Source organism: Neophocaena asiaeorientalis, unplaced genomic scaffold (assembly GCF_003031525.2).
Source record: "Neophocaena asiaeorientalis asiaeorientalis breed wild unplaced genomic scaffold, Neophocaena_asiaeorientalis_V1.1 scaffold150, whole genome shotgun sequence".
Taxonomy (NCBI): domain Eukaryota; kingdom Metazoa; phylum Chordata; class Mammalia; order Artiodactyla; family Phocoenidae; genus Neophocaena; species Neophocaena asiaeorientalis.
The window spans coordinates 11,579,558-11,596,948 of NW_020176571.1; the positions used below are offsets into that span (position 1 = coordinate 11,579,558).

A 17,391-nucleotide genomic window follows, 5' to 3' on the forward strand; every position below is an offset into this window, starting at 1 on the left:
AGTCATAAGAGTTATAATTCTGATGGGTGAAAATGAACAGTCAGTTGATTTCAAAAGCCTAATTAGAGTATCGCCTCCAGGCCTTTAGTTAAAAACTCTTCATATAAAGAGTGGACCATTCCTATAAATAGAGTTCATTCTTGATACTTGCCTGGGATAGAATATTGGTGAATTCATTAAGGAGGCAGTTAGGGGTCCCAGCCAAATCTATGGTATCTGTGCTAATGGAATACATAACACAAGAGAAAAATTGATGCAAAATATTTCTCTTCAGCTTTGAGTGACATATAATATTTTGGCACATATAGATGACAGAATAATTTCTTCCTAAATCTATTTCAAATCAGTACGGATTCTATTGGCATATATCAAGTGATGCAGGAGAGACGAGACCAGCCAAAACAGAGGAGTGGTGCTGTCAGCCCAAAGGAATGATTTGACAGAAATGGAAAGACTTTCTTGCCCAAAATTATTAGTTGGGTTGCTAAGTGAAGTACAGAGGCATAGACTAGAGCAGTTAGAGGACAGGGTCTTGGGACCAAAAGGGGGCCCAAGACCCAAGCAGAGAGGAGAAGCAGGATGTGGACCAAAGTTTGAATGGAGCGTAGACATGGTGGAACCTGCCCACAAGCCGAAACCTCGAGTCAAACCAGCTTCCGCCTTCCCTCTTCTGATTTTCCTTCTCATCCTCCCTCCTTCTCTACAAACCTCTTTTTTTTTTTTTTCCAGTTTCTAGCGTATTGTTATTGATAAAAGTAGAGAATGGTAAACTTTGTCTGTAAAGTAGACCCACGATGGAGAAATGGCAGTGGATCTGGGTATCAAGCAGTGGATAAGCTTCTACAAGCCATTTTTGAGGGACTCCTCCCATCTTTCCATTTACTTTCTCTTTACCTTTTCTCTTTCACTCCAAATGCCCCCCCACTGCCACCACCGTGCTCCTTGGCTCTCCTTGCCCCTCCCCCCTTACCCTCACCCCTTACCACAGTAAGCCCTTACCTCGCCCCTCCTTTCCTCACCTCCTCTCCCTCTAAACCTTTGTCCCACTGATAGATCTCTGCTCCTTCCCAGTTTTCTTTCTCTTCTCCTTACCATTCTCCTCCTCTCCCTGATGTTCATTCTTCTACTTCCTGGGTCCTTCCTCTGACTCTCTTTCCCCTCTCCATCCTGCTTTTGCTTTTTCTAACCCCATTTTCCTCTTAATGAGATGAGAACCAGCATCATCAAGTCCAACTTTAAGGTCAACGCACTGCCAAGACAGCAGGGAAGGATCACCCCACCCCGCCCCCGTTTAGCTGTTTCTTTTGGAAGGGTGGCAAAGTTGAATGAAAAAGCTTTAAACCAGGAGTCCTTCTCCCTGCTTCTACCCAGGGTTCTCCAGCTTAGTAGCCCTGAGATCTTGAACTACTCATTTGACTATCTCAGCCTGGGCTCTCTGTGGAGTTCCATCTGGAGTGTGGGGCTAGTGTCGTCCATGTCTACCTTAACCATCAACTCAGCAAGATGACGCATAAGAATATTTAGGGTGTCTTAAGGGTACAAGGCATTCATGTTATCATTATGAAGTAAAACCATTAAAATTTGAATGTATTATCTGGGAGGTATAATACCCTTAAAAATCAACTAAAATCTTAACATAAATTAATCTATCAGATTAGCTAATTGACAACTTTGAACAAATATCTATCATATACTTTGTATTTGCTAATAGGGCATAAGACCACAGATAGATGATATAAGCTGAGTAATTTGCAGAAAGACAAAGGGAAAGGTCAACTCTGTGCACCCTGTCAAGGTGGAAAGGCTTGGGTTAGGTGACAGTGTGGCATCCTGAAGAAGCTCAGGGAACAGGTTGGCACGGGTAGGCTCTAGAAGAGATAAGCAGCTAGAGAAAACCACAGGAAATAAAACCCAATTCTTATTCAAAAAAAAAACCCAAAAAACAAGGAAGAAGGTGAGCACTTCTGCTACTGATGCAGAAACATAAACTCAGATGTGTTACTTGATTGTCCTGAACCATTTTGCTATGCAAGGCTCTGAACACAACTCTGAGAGAGAGAGAGGGAGAGAGAGAGAGAGAGAGAGTGAGAGAGCGAGAGCGCTCTGAGAGCTCCCTGGAGAAATGTTTCCTGCCAGGACACTGCCTTTGCTCTGGGAAGACAATGCAGCACAATTCCTTACACTTGTAAAGCTGTTTAAACTTCCACGTTTCTGTAACCTGTAACATACTGTGTGTCAACCTTGTGATGTAGGTATCACTCTGATTTTTCATAGATGAGCATGTTAAATCTCAGAAGAGTTAGGTAAATAAAGTAAAACTGTAATTCGAACAGGTCTTCAGACTAATCCTTTGTTTCTTCCCATAAACTGGGGTTTTCTAGAAACAACACATATACCTGTGAGTGTATGAGTGTGTGTATATGTAATGTTTTACTGCTAAAGTAAAAGCCAATTAAAAATCTAGAGGTTTCTCCTATCCTCAAGGAAGTTTAATATATAGGGCTCTCTTTTTAATTATAATATATTAGTGACTGGTAACTTTAACCAAAAAAAAAAAGAGTGCTAACCTCTGAGAAGTAAGAAGAAAATTGCAAGAAAATTGTTCATGTTTGAGAAGTATGGTGTTAAACGCTATATGACACCTATCAACAGGATTTTTAAAACATACCTTTCTTTGTATTTGACAAAGCCCGGTGCAACTGGATGACTTTGACGCCTACATCAAGGATATGGCCAAAGACTCTGATTATAAATTTTCTCTTCAATTTGAGGTGAGTGAATAAAGTTTTTCCTACCCTCTGTGGGCACGGGAATTGGCAGCTTTGTACCAGTGTCATCCCCCTGCTCACTAGGCAGTGCTGGTGGTGTGGTTCATAATGGACAGGATGGTAACTGGGCTTGGGGGTACCTAATGTGCTGGTTCAGAGCCAGGATGTCAACCCTTAGTTAGGAGGTCAGGGTTTGGGTGGCACGAATGAAAGAAAGAACAGAAGAGATGCAGGTACTGCGGGTGCTGGGGTGAACAAACATGGTAACAGAAGTTTTCAATGGTAACATTGAAAACCATGGGGATGGAAAGTGCAGGGAGAAAGCAAGCTGAGGATTGAGATCCGGAACAATTTCTCTTTCAGGGGATTTTTAGTGTGTTTCTCATGCCGCTTAGGACACAGTAAGGGTGGGTGGTGGATGAATTGGACCCCTTTGTCTCCTGAGCATATAAGAGCCTGATGTCTCTTTTGCTGTAGGACTCTTGGCATTCTACTGCACATGTCTTTGTGAGGTTTTGTTTTCTTTTCTTGGAGAAATTGGAGAAAGAGAGTTACACATGCTTTGTGTAAAAGAAGAACAAAATTGGCAACATCTTTTTCTGAAGCACACATATTTCTTTGATTCCAAGAACGTGTCAGAGTAGATGGAAAAGGGTCTAGGATCTCAGTAGTGTGAGGGATACAACTGGTCCTCAGGTTTTCTTCCCACACATTTCACAGCTCAGAACATAGTCTGGATAGCCTCCCATTCTTCAGCCTTCCAGCGAGGCTCAGGGAGACCAGGGAGAAGGGAAAGATAAAGTGACTTTTCTAAATTATGTCATTTTTTTTTAAAGCCCCTTAGCTGCTTTTCCTGTGAGACACCAGGTGGTAGAATGTAGCTGCTCTCTCATTATCCATATTCATTTCTTCTTTCCTCACATCAGCCAAAGACAGCTTTGTTCTGCAAGAATCAGCAGGAATCCTGGTATGGATATTCATTCTAACAGGGAATTTAAGGATGAGAAGAATCTTATACATTAGCAAATACAAAGCCCCCAAACTGTCACCTGTGTCATGAGAAATGCCACATAAAGCCTGGCTCAGTCATCCATTGTACGCAGGTGCATGAGAAATTATAAATGCTACACCAAATGCTATACCTCGAAGAACAGAAACTCAATTTGAAATGGAGATCTATGGTGAGGATGGCATTTCAGAAGAGTATACCAACGAAAGGAGGATGCTTTTTATAAGAAAACATAAGCCCAAACTCAGAAGAAAATAAATATCTAGATAATTCTGATAAAAATTATATTGTAGTTACACTTTCTATTTTTTACCTTTTTTTTTTTTTTTTTTTTTTTTTGCGGTACGCAGGCCTCTCACTGCTGTGGCCTCTCCCGTTGCGGAGCACAGTCTCCGGACACGCAGGCTCACGGGCCCAGCCGCTCCACGGCACGTGGGATCTTCCCGAACCGGGGCACTAACCTTGTGTCCCCTGCATCGGCAGGCGGACTCTCAACCACTGCGTTACCAGGGAAGCCCAGCCACAGTCTCTTAATTCCTACCAGATGATATGACCTTGGTGGAACAGCCAGGGTCACTGCCTTTCCTGGAAGGATCAGGAGTACCCCCAGTTCATGTCATCAAACCCCAGTGTAACTATTACTGTGCTTCTGAATTGCATCATTATAAAAAGAAGTTCAGTGAATCATTTTCTGGTAAAAAGAAAATATTTTTTTCAGTTGTGAACGACAGAAATACAATTCAAACTAGTTTAGACCAAAGAAGAAGGGAATTTGTTCAAAGGATAACTAAGGTATCTCATATAATCAAAGGAAAGGTTGAATAGCTAAACCAGTAGGAGAGCAGGGAAGCAGCTCAGTCTCAGGAATGGCTGGAATCAGGGGCCACACACCTGAAAAGACCCCCTCTTTTTATTTCTCATTTCTACTTCTCTCTTTGTCTTGGCCTCACTTTCTTTGGCTGCAAACCAACCTCTTTCTCATAGTGGAAAATGCGACCGCAATCAGCCTCGGAGTATCACACCTATGGTTGCCAAAGGGAATCATTGACTGTCTTTCTTGTTCGTAGTTTAAAAAATAACAGGGGAGGATTCTGATTGGCTGGCATGGCTAATGATGTCTGCTCACACTGTCTGCAGCCTGGGAGGGCAGAATTACGGAAGAAAAGGACAGTTCTTATTGGTACCATGTGGATAAACCAGAAACCAAGAGTATTATACCCAAAGAGAGGACCACGCGATAAGTGATTAGATCTGAGCTTCAGCTGCTTCAAAAATGTGAAAAGTTGAATGGTCAATTTTATGACTAAATATTCAGTTTACAATATGCTGAGGGCTTCTATATATTCAAGGTATAAATGAACACATTCAAGCTTATTTCATAGGATTTATAACGCAGATAGGAATGTACCAAACTGAGAGTCCAAAATCCTGGATCCTCACTACTGCTTTCCCACTAATTAATATAGGAAAAAATCAGTTTCTCGTCACCTCAGTTTCTTCATCTCTAGAATGGGTAAGTTGAACACAGAGTGGTTCTCAGCTGGACCTGTACCAGGCAGTGCCCTAGGGGGAGTTTGGGGGTGTGTGGTCATCCTAATGGCTTGGGAGTAGTATTTAATGGGGAAAGGGACAGCAATGTTAAGTGTTCTGCAACGAGTGGGACAGTCTCACACAATAAAGAATTGTCCCAAGCCAGTGGTATTCCATGGAGAGACACTGGACTAAACTGGGGACAAGGTTACATTGAAGCTTTATAATTCTTACATATTAGTCAGGGTTCTCTAGAGAAACAGAACCGATAGGAGACATATACATTATATATATATATTTATATTTATACATATATATACACATATATAATATATGTTAATTATATTATTATATAATTATATTATATGATTATTATATAATTATATTTTATAATATGAAGATCGTATATATGATAATACAATAGAAGATAGAAGCTGATAGATAGATAGATAGGTGGAGAGATTTATTTGAAGGAATTGGCTCACACAGCTGTGGCAGCTGGCAAGTATGAAATCTATAGGGTACCCAGGGACGAGCTGATGTTGCCACTCAAGTCCAAAGGCAATCTGGAGGTAGAATTCCTTCCTCCTCAGGAGACCTCAATCTTTTAAGGCCTTCAACTGAGTGATGAGGTCGACTCACATTATGGAAGGTAATCTGCTTTCTCGAGTCTACTGGTTTAAATGTTAATTACAGCTAAAAAAATACCTTCATCCAACATCTAGACTGATGTTTGACCAAGCAACTTGGTGCTATGAGTAGCCAAGTTGACTCATAAAATCAGCCATCACACCATGACCTGAAGACATGTTTAGTAATTTTTGTTTATTTTAAGGATATTTTTTCATATCCCTTTGTTCTTAGAACATCATTGGTCAAATATGTAATTTATTTGGTGGCAAGTCCTGATGTTGTATCTCTGCTCTGGTGAGAAAATAGAAATTACTCTCCAGAAGTCTGTTTTAAATCACAGGCTCAGACTGTAGGTTTTGGACTAACATTTGCTTAAGCAGTGACCTAGTGGTCTGACTCACTTCCTTTTTCATTTGACAGCCTCCTAGGAATTGCCAACCTCCAACTCCACCCAACCGCACATCCTCAGGTTCAGTGTCAGAGTAACCCCATCTATTTTCAAAGACCCATTGTGCTTTCATACCTGACTTCAGGGTGAATGTCAAACCTTTCACGTGGCAGCCCTCAAATTTTCCTGAACTTGATAATTAATGGAGGCTTAAGAAAAAAAAATGTTTCTTGCTCTAATGGGACCCCAAGAGGGTATAGAGATGGCTGAATCAATTGGGCTAGCTAAATTCAGTATCGGACAGTTATTTGCTCTGTTTCTATTAATGCTTAATACCTGTATTCATGTTGACACTGACATGGAAAGATCACACTCATATTGAGACGTTATATCATTTATAAACATCATGCAAATTGAAACTGTCTGGATTTACATGTATTACCAGTACCAGTCATACATGAAGCTACACGAGTTGCTAATTTGCATTCACTGAATAAATTCCTTTTTCGCTCTGTATCTGATTTCAGATCTGTTGGAAAGATTGATTATCCTTCTGATGAAAATATACATCTTTTCTTAAGGAGGTTTGGGACCCGGGGATTAGATTCAATTTCTCATTTCTATTGTCTCATGTTGAGAACGTTTCAAAGAGCCAGAATTTAGAGCTTGGAATCTGAGATCCCATAAGACGTAGCATGTATTGTTCATTTTGCCATTAATTTCTGTACTTTGTGTTTGATCAGGATGCTAGGAAAGCCCTCACTACCTTTGTTTGGAGATGTGGCTGCATAGGTTAGAACAAAACTATATCACTTGCCACATAGTTCATAGGAGATGATCTTTGATTTCTGGTAGTAGCTCCCATTTGTAGCTGTTCTTTTTTTTTTTTTTAAACCTTAACTATTTATTTATTATTTTTTTGGCTGAGTTAGGTCTTCGTTGCTGTGCACGGGCTTTCCCTAGTTGCGGGGAGTGGGGGCTACTCTTCGCTGCAGTGCGTGGGCTCCTCATTGCAGTGCCTTCTCTTGTAGTGGAACATGGGTTCTAGGCATGAGGGCTTCAGTAGTTGTGGCACGTGGGCTCAGGAGTTGTGGCTCACGGGCTTAGCTGCTCCACGGCATGTGGGATCTTCTCAGACCAGGGATCGAACCTGTGTCCCCTGCATTGGCAGGCAGATTCTTAACACTGCACCACTAGGGAAGTCACTGTAGCTGTTTTTATTTGTGTTTCAGTACAGTTCCCTGGAGATCTACGTGCAGCATTGCTGAAATAAGTCAACTCACACCCTCTCCAACAGTTCTTACAGAAGGGGTCTTACTTTTTTCCCAGACCTGAGTTTCCTCTGCTCTCATTCCTCATTGCCTAGGTTTTGGTCTCTGTTTCCAAGTGCCTGTACTAGTAATTTGTCTAGTGATTGGAACGTTACCTCTAAATCCCATCCTAGAGCCCAGGGCCCTACTAGCTATTGCTAGACTGTCCTGAGGTTGACATCCTTCTTACCCAGTATTACATCAGGTGTCCAAGTCTCCCATTCTTCCTTCAGAGTACCTGTTATAGGTGTTGGAGCCCTAATTGCGTAGTTCTCCAGAATATGAACTTATTTGGAAATAGAGGCATTGCAGATGTAATTAAGATGAGGTCATCCTGGAGTAGGGTGGGCTCTTAATCCAATATGTCTAGGGTCTTATGAAAAGATAGCCATGTGAAGACACAGAGACAAAGAGAGAGAATCCCATATGATGACAAAGGCAGAGATTGGAGTCATGCACCTGCAAGTGAAGGAAAACCAAGGATTGCCAACAAACCATCAGAAGCTAGGAAGAGGTGTGCCCCTGTAGGTTACAGAGGGCATATGTCCCTGCTGACACCTTGATTTCGGATTTCAAGCCTTCATTATTATAAGACGATAAATTCCTGTTAAGCCAGCAGTCCCCAACCTTTTTGGCACCAGGGACCGGTTTCGTGGAAGGCAATTTTTCCATGGCTTGGGGGTGGGGGTGGGGGTGGGGATGGTTCAGGCAGTAATGCGAGCGACAGGGAGTGGCAGATGAAGCTTTGCTCGCTCGCTGGCCCGCCGCTCACTTCCTGCTGTGTGGCCTGGTTCCTAGCAGGCCATGGTCTGGTACCGGTCCGTGGCCCAGGGGTTGGGGACCCCTGTGTTAAGCCACCCAGTTTGTGGCACTTTGTCATGACAGCCCTAGGGAACTAATACAGAACATCACTAAATACCTTGCTCTAAATCCTTTCTTCTCCCTTTGCGTTTACCTGAAAAGTAACCAGTCATTGCCCAATCCCATTGGACCTTTCACTGGCCATAGATGGAACCTCTTATGTCAACAACACAGGTCACATTGTTTCTCCTGACTTGTCCTGTAGTCTAGTCATCTATCTCATTTGATTCTAATGTCCAACCTCATCTGAAAGAAAACAACAAACGCTTATCACCTGTTGACATTGTTACAGACTCTAAAGCCAGAATACAGCTTGTGCTCTTCCAAGAAGATGTGGTACATCTTATGGAACGAAGGTATCCCCCACCTTCCCAAATTCATATGTTGAAGTCCAAGCCCCAGTGTGATGGTATATTTGGAGATGGGGTCTTTGGGAAGTGGTTAGGGTTAGATGAGGTCATGAGGATAGGGCCCTCATGATGAAATTAGTGCCCTCATAAGAAGAGACACTAGAGACGTTGCTTTCTCTTCTCCCCCCACCATGTACACACAAAGAAGAGATCAACTGAGCACACAGTAAGACAGTGGCCATCTACAAACCAAGAGAAACCTCATAGTGAAACCTACCTTGCCAGCACCTGATTCTTGGATGTCCTAGCTTCCAGAACTATGAGGAATAAATTTGTTTCACCCACCCAGCCTAAGGTATTTTGTTATGGCAACCCAGGCATACAATGCATGTGTTTGTGCCCCGCTTTTCAAGACCGTATGCTTCAAACACAGCCAAAACAGCACACACTGCCATTGGCTTCAGTGACTGTATCGGTTTCCTAGGGGGCTGCCACAACAAATTACCATAATCTTGGTGACTTAAAACAACAGAATTGTACTCTCTCACAATTCTAGAGGCCAGATGTCTAAAATTAAAGCGTTAGCAAGGCCATGCTCCCCCTTTGAAGGCTCTAGGGGAGAATCCTTCTTTGTCTCTTCCAGTGACCCTGGGCATCTTTGGCTTATAGCTGTATAGCTCTAATCAATGCTTTCATCGTCATATGGCTTCTCCTCTTCTCTCTTTTATAAGGACACTTATCATTAGATTTAGAGGCCACCCAGATAATACAGGATGATCTTATCTTATGATTCTTAATTACACCTGCAAAGACTCTTTTTTCCTAATAAGATCACATTCACAGGTTCTGGGGGTTCCGACATGGACATATCTTTGGAGGGATTATCATTCAACACTATGGATGACTATGTAACCTAGAAAAAAACCCCACAATGATAAATTATATTAGAAACAAAACCGGCGAAAGAAAATTCAAAAATGACTTATGTTGGTTTCAGGCCATCACCTCATACTTTGCCTTCATGAAGATTGAAGCCTCTGGAGTTTCCATGTGGTTGGAAAAAAAATAACTGCAAAGCTACTGGGCTGGAAACTTAGTATTTGATTTTCCACTTGGTGACAGGCTGAATTACAAAAGATTGCAAGGCATTTTGGGTATACATGCCATTCCTGCTTTGCTGCAATGTAACTTTGGCAATTTACATTTACAGTATTCAGCCAATTAAATCACTCTTATCAACTTAGGGCATTTACAGCAGGGAGGCAACACACAATTAAAGTTCTATCAGTTAGTCAGCTTCCATATGTGCTCCAGCTCTCAGCCTCAATCTGTTTCCACAGTTTCTTTTGGTACCGGAGGGCTTTTCCTGTGGCTTATCAGTCTGTCCTCAAAGTGGGGCTTTACTGGGGGAGAGTTGTTCAGTTAGCACAAATGGCAAAGGAGGGAGAAATTATGGAGCCAGAATCAAAGAATCATAATGGAAGCATTTCACAATCATGATCAATAGTGCTGCATTAATATTTATTGAGTTTAATCATTCCATTTGATAGTCACTATATACCAGTGAGGTATGGAAAAATTATGAGCCTTATCTTACAGATAATTAAACTGATGTTAACGAGAGTTGGAATACTTTTTCAAGACCCTGCAGTTTATAAGCGGTCCACCAAAATAAGCCAGATATTTTGACAAACTCTCTATAAAGACACTCCCCAAAGGAGGTAGATTTCCAAAATATTTTAAGCAATGGAAACATCATTTAAGTATGCTTATAGCTGCCAAGAGGAGCTAACCTAAAAATAACACTGATTTGGTTGAAGTTTGCTAAAAATAAATTTTGTTTCTTATAAGAATAATATAATCAGTCTTTGACAACCCTTTAAAATGGAAAAAACAGTTATAAAGGAAAAGTGACAAGCTTCTGTTTAAGGGCATTTGGCAAGCAAGGGTTTTGCCCGAGATGAAAAAAAACTTCTAAATTTGTAAACTGAAGGCCAAAGTCAGGATAGTTGGTCTTAAGATTGACTTCGACTTGGGCCAAGAGCTCGCAATTTTGCGAGCTTGGAAAGCCAACAGTGATAGAGAGAAATCTGGACAATTAGATCAGTTCATCCATGTTGACTGCAGCTTGCATTCCAATGCCATTAAACACGCACACTAAGCTACCAAAGAACTTCTCTGTGGACGTAGCAGACATCCCAAGAACTGGGTATCTATAACATTTGCTTCGCATGGGTACTTGAATCAAGACACTGAACGCACACACACCAAAAAAATTCCCTGCTCAATCTCTCAAAACATCATCAAATGTTTCCAACTCCCTTCAAAACTCTTTCAAAGACTCTCCAAAATTCTTCCCCCAGAGAAGTATTCCTCCAGCTCACGACTCTTTAAGGTAATAATTGGGAGGAATCATGAAGAATAGCATCCCGTACATGTAAATTAAATTTCCAGCAAGTGGTGTCTCTACTTGTTCACTTAATAGTCTCATAGAAAAATGCATACTATATATGTAACCCCATTCCTAGATGGTTAGACAGACTGTTTACTAATGTCGCCCTCGGATTTGTATGGGATTTGCTGCGTTGGTCATGCTGCACAAGTCCAGGGAGCACCATTTATGTAGACCACAGAATAATTGATACCCCCGGAGAAAGGTGGCTTGACTCCAACCCCTGTTTCCTATCAGACACATGTCATGGAAGCTTAGAAACCCCCTTTTCCAGTAACATAGATTTTCTGAAGTATGTTTGCTGTCTGTTTATATAAAAATTGCTTTATCAGTGCACCTTCTGATAATAGAATTTATAAGAGTAATGATACACACAAACAGATACTTGGATGTTCCTATTTTCATGGAAGGGTTTGCCTACCCACTACTGCGTCATCCTTATTTTGGGGTTTTATTACCAGATTTTAGTGACTGTCAATCCTATATCTTGTAACGTGGAGAATATGCCCTACTTCTTGTTCCTCACTCTCTCCTTCTCTACCTTCTCAAAAGCTCATCACCTTCAGGAGAAATACCTACAATTCCTCATAGAATAGGAAATATTTATGCAAACTGCGTAAATTTCAGTTACCCTGTACCTCCAAAAATCTGAAACCTACTTCTGTTTTCAAATTTTCCATACCCCTGAGTGTAATGCATATAATTCTTACCTTCTCCAAGTGATCACTTGGCTATCCAAGGTCTTTATGTATTACATCAGTCAGCTATTACTGCAATAATGCTATATAAGAAACGACCTCAAAACCTCAGTGACCTACAACACTTATTTTTCTCACTTGTGGCTCTGTGGGACAGAGGAGATCATTCTACTTCAGGCTGTGGGTCAGAGTCTGTTCCATGTGTCTTCTCATCCTGGGACCAGTAGCTTTCCTGGGCATGTTCTTTGCAAGCAGATGGCAGAAGCACAAGAGAACAAACCAAGCTGAGCAAACACATTTAAAGCTTCTGATTGGACGCGAGTTCTACCCAACTTCACTGGCCAAAAGCAAGGTGGCAACAGTAGGATGGAGAAGTACAGTCTGCCCCAAAAGGGAGCCACTGTGACATCGTAAAGCAAAGGGGGTGTGATGATTGTGATCATTCTATTAGAGGCAGGAAGTGAAGAATAATCCAGTATGAGCAATAAACCGATGTGAACAGTAATGCAATCCATACCATGTATGGGAATCTCGAATCTATTCTCTGTCTTTCACAGGAGTTGAAGCTGATTGGACTGGATATTCCACACTTTGCTGCAGACCTTCCACTGAACCGATGTAAAAATCGCTACACAAACATCCTACCATGTAAGATTGTCAATAATGCCGATCCTACTCATGTCTTCCCAGGACTGAAGGGCTGTTACTGAAGAGTAATCAGTTTCAGGGACCTCTGGCCAGACCCAGTAACGGTCTGTATCTTCAAAGCCATCTCTGTGATTGCATTGATCACACTGGTGTTTGATGTCATTAGATCCTGTCATATGTAGGAAAATTTAATAATTATGCTTTTAAATCAATTGTATCTGAACAGAAAAGACCGACCATTTGGCTTTTCGGAGATCAAAAAGTATTCGCCAAATTAGGGACAACATAATCTGTGCTCATAATCTATTTTCAGTCAGTTCATTGACAATGGAAGGAAGCAAATGGAAAGGGAGGCAAGGTGTGAAAACACCTCTCTTCTTACTTCTGGCAAATTCTGCCATTCCTTAGCATTTTGTAATAAAAGCAACATTCAAAGAACAAAATAATGCCATTTGCAGCAACATGAATGGACCTAGAGCCTGTTATACTGAGTGAAGTAAGTCAGACACAGAAAGACAAATATCATATGATATCGCTTACATGTGGAATCTAAAAGGGTACAAATGAACTTATTTACAAAACAGAAATAGAGTCACAGATGTAGAAAACAAACTTGTGGTTACCAAGGGATAAGGGGGGGAGGGATAAATTGGGAGATTGAGACTGACATATACACGCTACTATATATAAAATAAATAACTAATAGGGACCTATGGTATAGCACAGGGAACTCTACTCAGTACTCTGTAATGGCCTCTATGGGAAAAGAATCTAAAAGAAAAAGAGTGAATATATGTATATGTATAACTGGTTCACTTTGCTGTACAGCAGAAACTAACACAACACTGTAAATCAACTAGAGTCCAATAATTTTTTTTTAAAAAGCAACAAAGAAAAAGTAGTATAAAGTACTTACAGGACAATTAAAATACCTTCCAATATAGATTTAACTTTCCTCTCTGCTACACTCTAGGGGGAGCTGGGAAAGAAGGGAAAAGTGCAAAGCTCTAGAAAAAGAACTCCCTCCTTTAAAAAGGTTCTTGACAAAATTAAGTAGTATTATCATTACAACACCTTAATTCTGTACACATTTCAGTATTTACTTTTTTCATGTGAAGTCCGTTTACAAAAAGACCATCAACTCCATCTTCTCTTCTCGAGGCTTCCCAAAAGTAGTGAATTCTCTGGATGTCCCTGAGTGAAACGGAAATCCTGTGTTTAGGCTACATTCTATGGCCTTCCACACAACCTACCAAATATTTTAGTTCCTGTACATATTCTCCACAATCCCCAAAAAACCTGGAGACCACTCTTTCAAGGACAGGAGGGCTGAGGGGAGGAAATATTGGTGGGGAGATATTTATATATTTGTTTAAACCAGAAGCTGAGATTGAGATAGGCTAAAATATTAAGCTAAAATAAATTTTATCTACCTAGCATATCACTGACCGATTTGACTTGGTACTGAGTACAGGTATTGGGTACAGAATTGTCTTGACAAGTCTTCCTTCCACTCTGATTTTTTTTTTTCTGGTTCATTTGTTTTGTTTTATATCTGTTAATCCCGAACTCCTAATTTTTCCCTCCCCACCCATTTCCCCTTTGGTAACCATAAGTTTGTTTTCTTTTTGTGAGTCTGTTTCTGTTTTGTAAACAAGTTCATTTGTGTCTTTTTTTTTTTTTTTAGATTCTACATATAAGTGATATCACATGATATTTGTCTTTGTCTGACTTACTTCACTTAGTATGATCATCTCTGGGTCCATCCATGTTACTACAAATAGCATTATTTCATTCTTTTTTATGGCTGAGTGATATTCCACTGTGTACATATACCACACCTTCTTTATCCATTCATATGTTGATGGACACTTAGGTTGCTTCCATGTCTTGGCTATTGTAAATAGTGCTGCCATGAACATGGGGTGCATGTATCTTTTTGAATTAGAGTTTTCATTTTTCTGGATATATGCCCAGGAGTGGGATGGCAGGACCATATGGTAACTCCATTTTCAGTCATTAAGGAACCTCCATACTGTTCTTTATAGTGGCTGCACCCTTCCACTCTGACTTTTAATATTTTTCTCCTTATGCTTTACAGATGACTTTAGCCGAGTGAGATTAATCTCCATGAATGAAGAGGAAGGTGCAGACTACATCAATGCCAACTACATTCCTGTAAGTAATCAAAATTAAAAGTTTTAAAAATCAGGCATCCAAATTCTAACCCAGCCAGAGGAAGACTATTAGGGCTTCAGGGATGTGTCAAACAGTTCAATAGAGAGCCGTTCTCCACTAAGCACTCCAACTCTAAAGAACAGTTTCCATTATTCCATTTTAGAATACAGAATAGGGAAAAAGGGCCTCCCTGGTGGCGCAGTGGTTGAGAGTCCGCCTGCCGATGCAGGGGACACGGGTTCACGCCCCGGTCCGGGAAGATCCCACATGCCGCGGAGTGGCTGGGCCCGTGAGCCATGGCCGCTGAGCCTGCGCGTCCGGAGCCTGTGCTCCGCAACGGGAGAGACCACAACAGTGAGAGGCCCGCATACCGCAAAAAAAAAAAAAAAAGAATAGGGAAAAAAAGAAGCCCAGAGACTAGTAATATACAAATTTCTCTGAAAAAGATGAGTGAAATTGAAAGTAGACCATTATACTAAAGATCATCTTTCTTGTGCTTAAATGTCAGTGCCAGCAACCGAACTCAAAGGGCTCCACCTGAGCACCTGTGCTTTTAAAATGTATCTGTAAAGACAGTGGTTGTTATTGTAAAAACGTGTGGGTGTGATTTCTAGGCTTCCCCCCCAGAATGTATCAAATCATATGGATTTATACAGTCAGCTACTATGACTGCCTCCTTGATGAAAAAAGGAGAAAACATTTCATACGTGCATGATCCCTTGCCATTTTAGCCCCAGTAAATTTTCAGTTTTTTCTCATTTGTGTGAAACAGCATCTGGTGTTGACTGTAGCTCCTTAGGTGACAACTTTGTCACTTACCTTCCAGGGATACAACTCACCCCAGGAGTATGTTGCCACACAGGGGCCTCTGCCTGAAACCAGAAATGACTTTTGGAAGATGGTCCTACAACAGAAGTCTCAGATTATTGTCATGCTCACTCAGTGTAACGAGAAAAGGCGGGTAAGTGCCTAGTGGGGTCAGCCCCGCTTAGCAGCGAAGCCTGTACCAGCCACTGCCAGGGATTAAATGCTTACTGTCTACTGGAAACCATTCCACTTCCTTCATTCTTCATCCTCACAATAATCCTATACAATTCTTCAGAGGCAAGTCATTCGCCTTCCCTAAATGAGTACAGACTATTTCCTCCCTAGCCTGTTTGTTTGAAAAGGTTGTGCTATTGTCCCCTCAGGTGAAATGTGACCATTACTGGCCATTCACGGAAGAACCCATAGCTTATGGAGACATCACAGTGGAGATGATCTCAGAGGAAGGGCAGGATGCCTGGGCCTGTAGACACTTCCGGATCAACTATGTAAGTCACAGAGTGTGGGTTCAGGAGCTGTTCCCATGCTGAGGGAAGCCCCAGGGTCAGGAGACCAATCCCCCTTCATGGGAGACCATGGGCACCTCAGACTTGGCAACATGGCTTCCTCCAAGAGGAAAATTCCAAGTGTGATGTGCTTGTTTCCCAACTCCTCGAGAATCGTGTGGATTAAATACTTATCCTGGAGAGCCCGAGGAGATGGAATCAGAAGGCTACACTGTTCCATCTCAGATTTCAGCCAGGGTCATAGAAGACACGGTGACCCACTGCTCACCAGGCATGACTGAGGAGAGAAGTGTTGTCACACTTATATTAACCATGTATGGGTATATTTAGAATATACAAGCACCTGCATTATAAATTAGAATTTAGTTTTAGATGTAGTGGTTTGGGTTTTATTTCACTTTGTTTGGCTTTGTCCCTTACTTTGTTGTAGTTTGGTTTTTATTATTTCTAAGGTACTTCTGGACCTTAGTAATCATGGTTTCCTAGCTCTTTTGAAATGCTATTGAATTCTGATTGTTAGAATGTCAGAAAAGTCTATTTTTTCCTGTAAGGACTGCTACATCTCTGCTGACAGGCAGGCTAAATATTACTAGTATTCTCCACCTGAACATGGTCTCTGTTGAGGACAAACTTAATAAATACTAAAGTCCTCATTAAAATGTGCTTCTCTGCTTAGAAACAACATTTTCTCACAGTGTAGATCAGAGGATGAACGAAAGACCCTGCTTCGTGAAGTCCATGAGCTAAGAATGAATTTTACCTTTGTAAAAGTTGGAAAAAATTGAAAGAAGAATAATATTTCACATGAAATATTATATGGACATTATAAAATTCCAATTTCAATGCCCATAAATAACATTTTATTGAAACATAGCCACAGATTTGTTTACTGATTTCCTATGACTCTTTCTGTGCTACATCAAGCTTGAATAGCTGCCACAGAGACTGTATGATCCCCCAAATCTAAAATATTTATTATCTGCCCTTTACAGAAAATGCTTGATGACCTTAACATAGGCAATGGAAACAAGGATTGTTCATTATCAGTGCAACCCAAGCACTCATTAACTCGCCATTTATTGATATTTACAAGAAGCAAATCACTTCTTAACCACTACTAGTTAACAATGGCGTTTGCTACATTGAGAATTTAGGCAAATCCCAGTGTAACTGTTAACAAACTGCTCCAGGCTGTTCCACCTCTTTGAAATGCCCATCTCCTCCTTTTCCTTAAG

At 41.1% G+C, this 17,391-nt stretch overlaps 1 protein-coding gene across 3 annotated transcripts in view; it reads left to right on the forward strand.

Moving 5' to 3' along the window:
• PTPRO (protein tyrosine phosphatase receptor type O) overlaps positions 1–17,391 on the forward strand; it is a 229,045-nt gene that overhangs the window by 197,331 nt on the left and 14,323 nt on the right. For all 3 annotated transcript variants that reach the window (XM_024733334.1, XM_024733335.1, XM_024733333.1), the window contains 5 exons: positions 2,690–2,771; positions 12,557–12,647; positions 14,749–14,825; positions 15,652–15,786; positions 16,016–16,138. In XM_024733334.1, the coding sequence (XP_024589102.1) occupies positions 2,690–2,771; positions 12,557–12,647; positions 14,749–14,825; positions 15,652–15,786; positions 16,016–16,138 (508 nt within the window). The remainder of the gene's footprint in view (positions 1–2,689; positions 2,772–12,556; positions 12,648–14,748; positions 14,826–15,651; positions 15,787–16,015; positions 16,139–17,391) is intronic.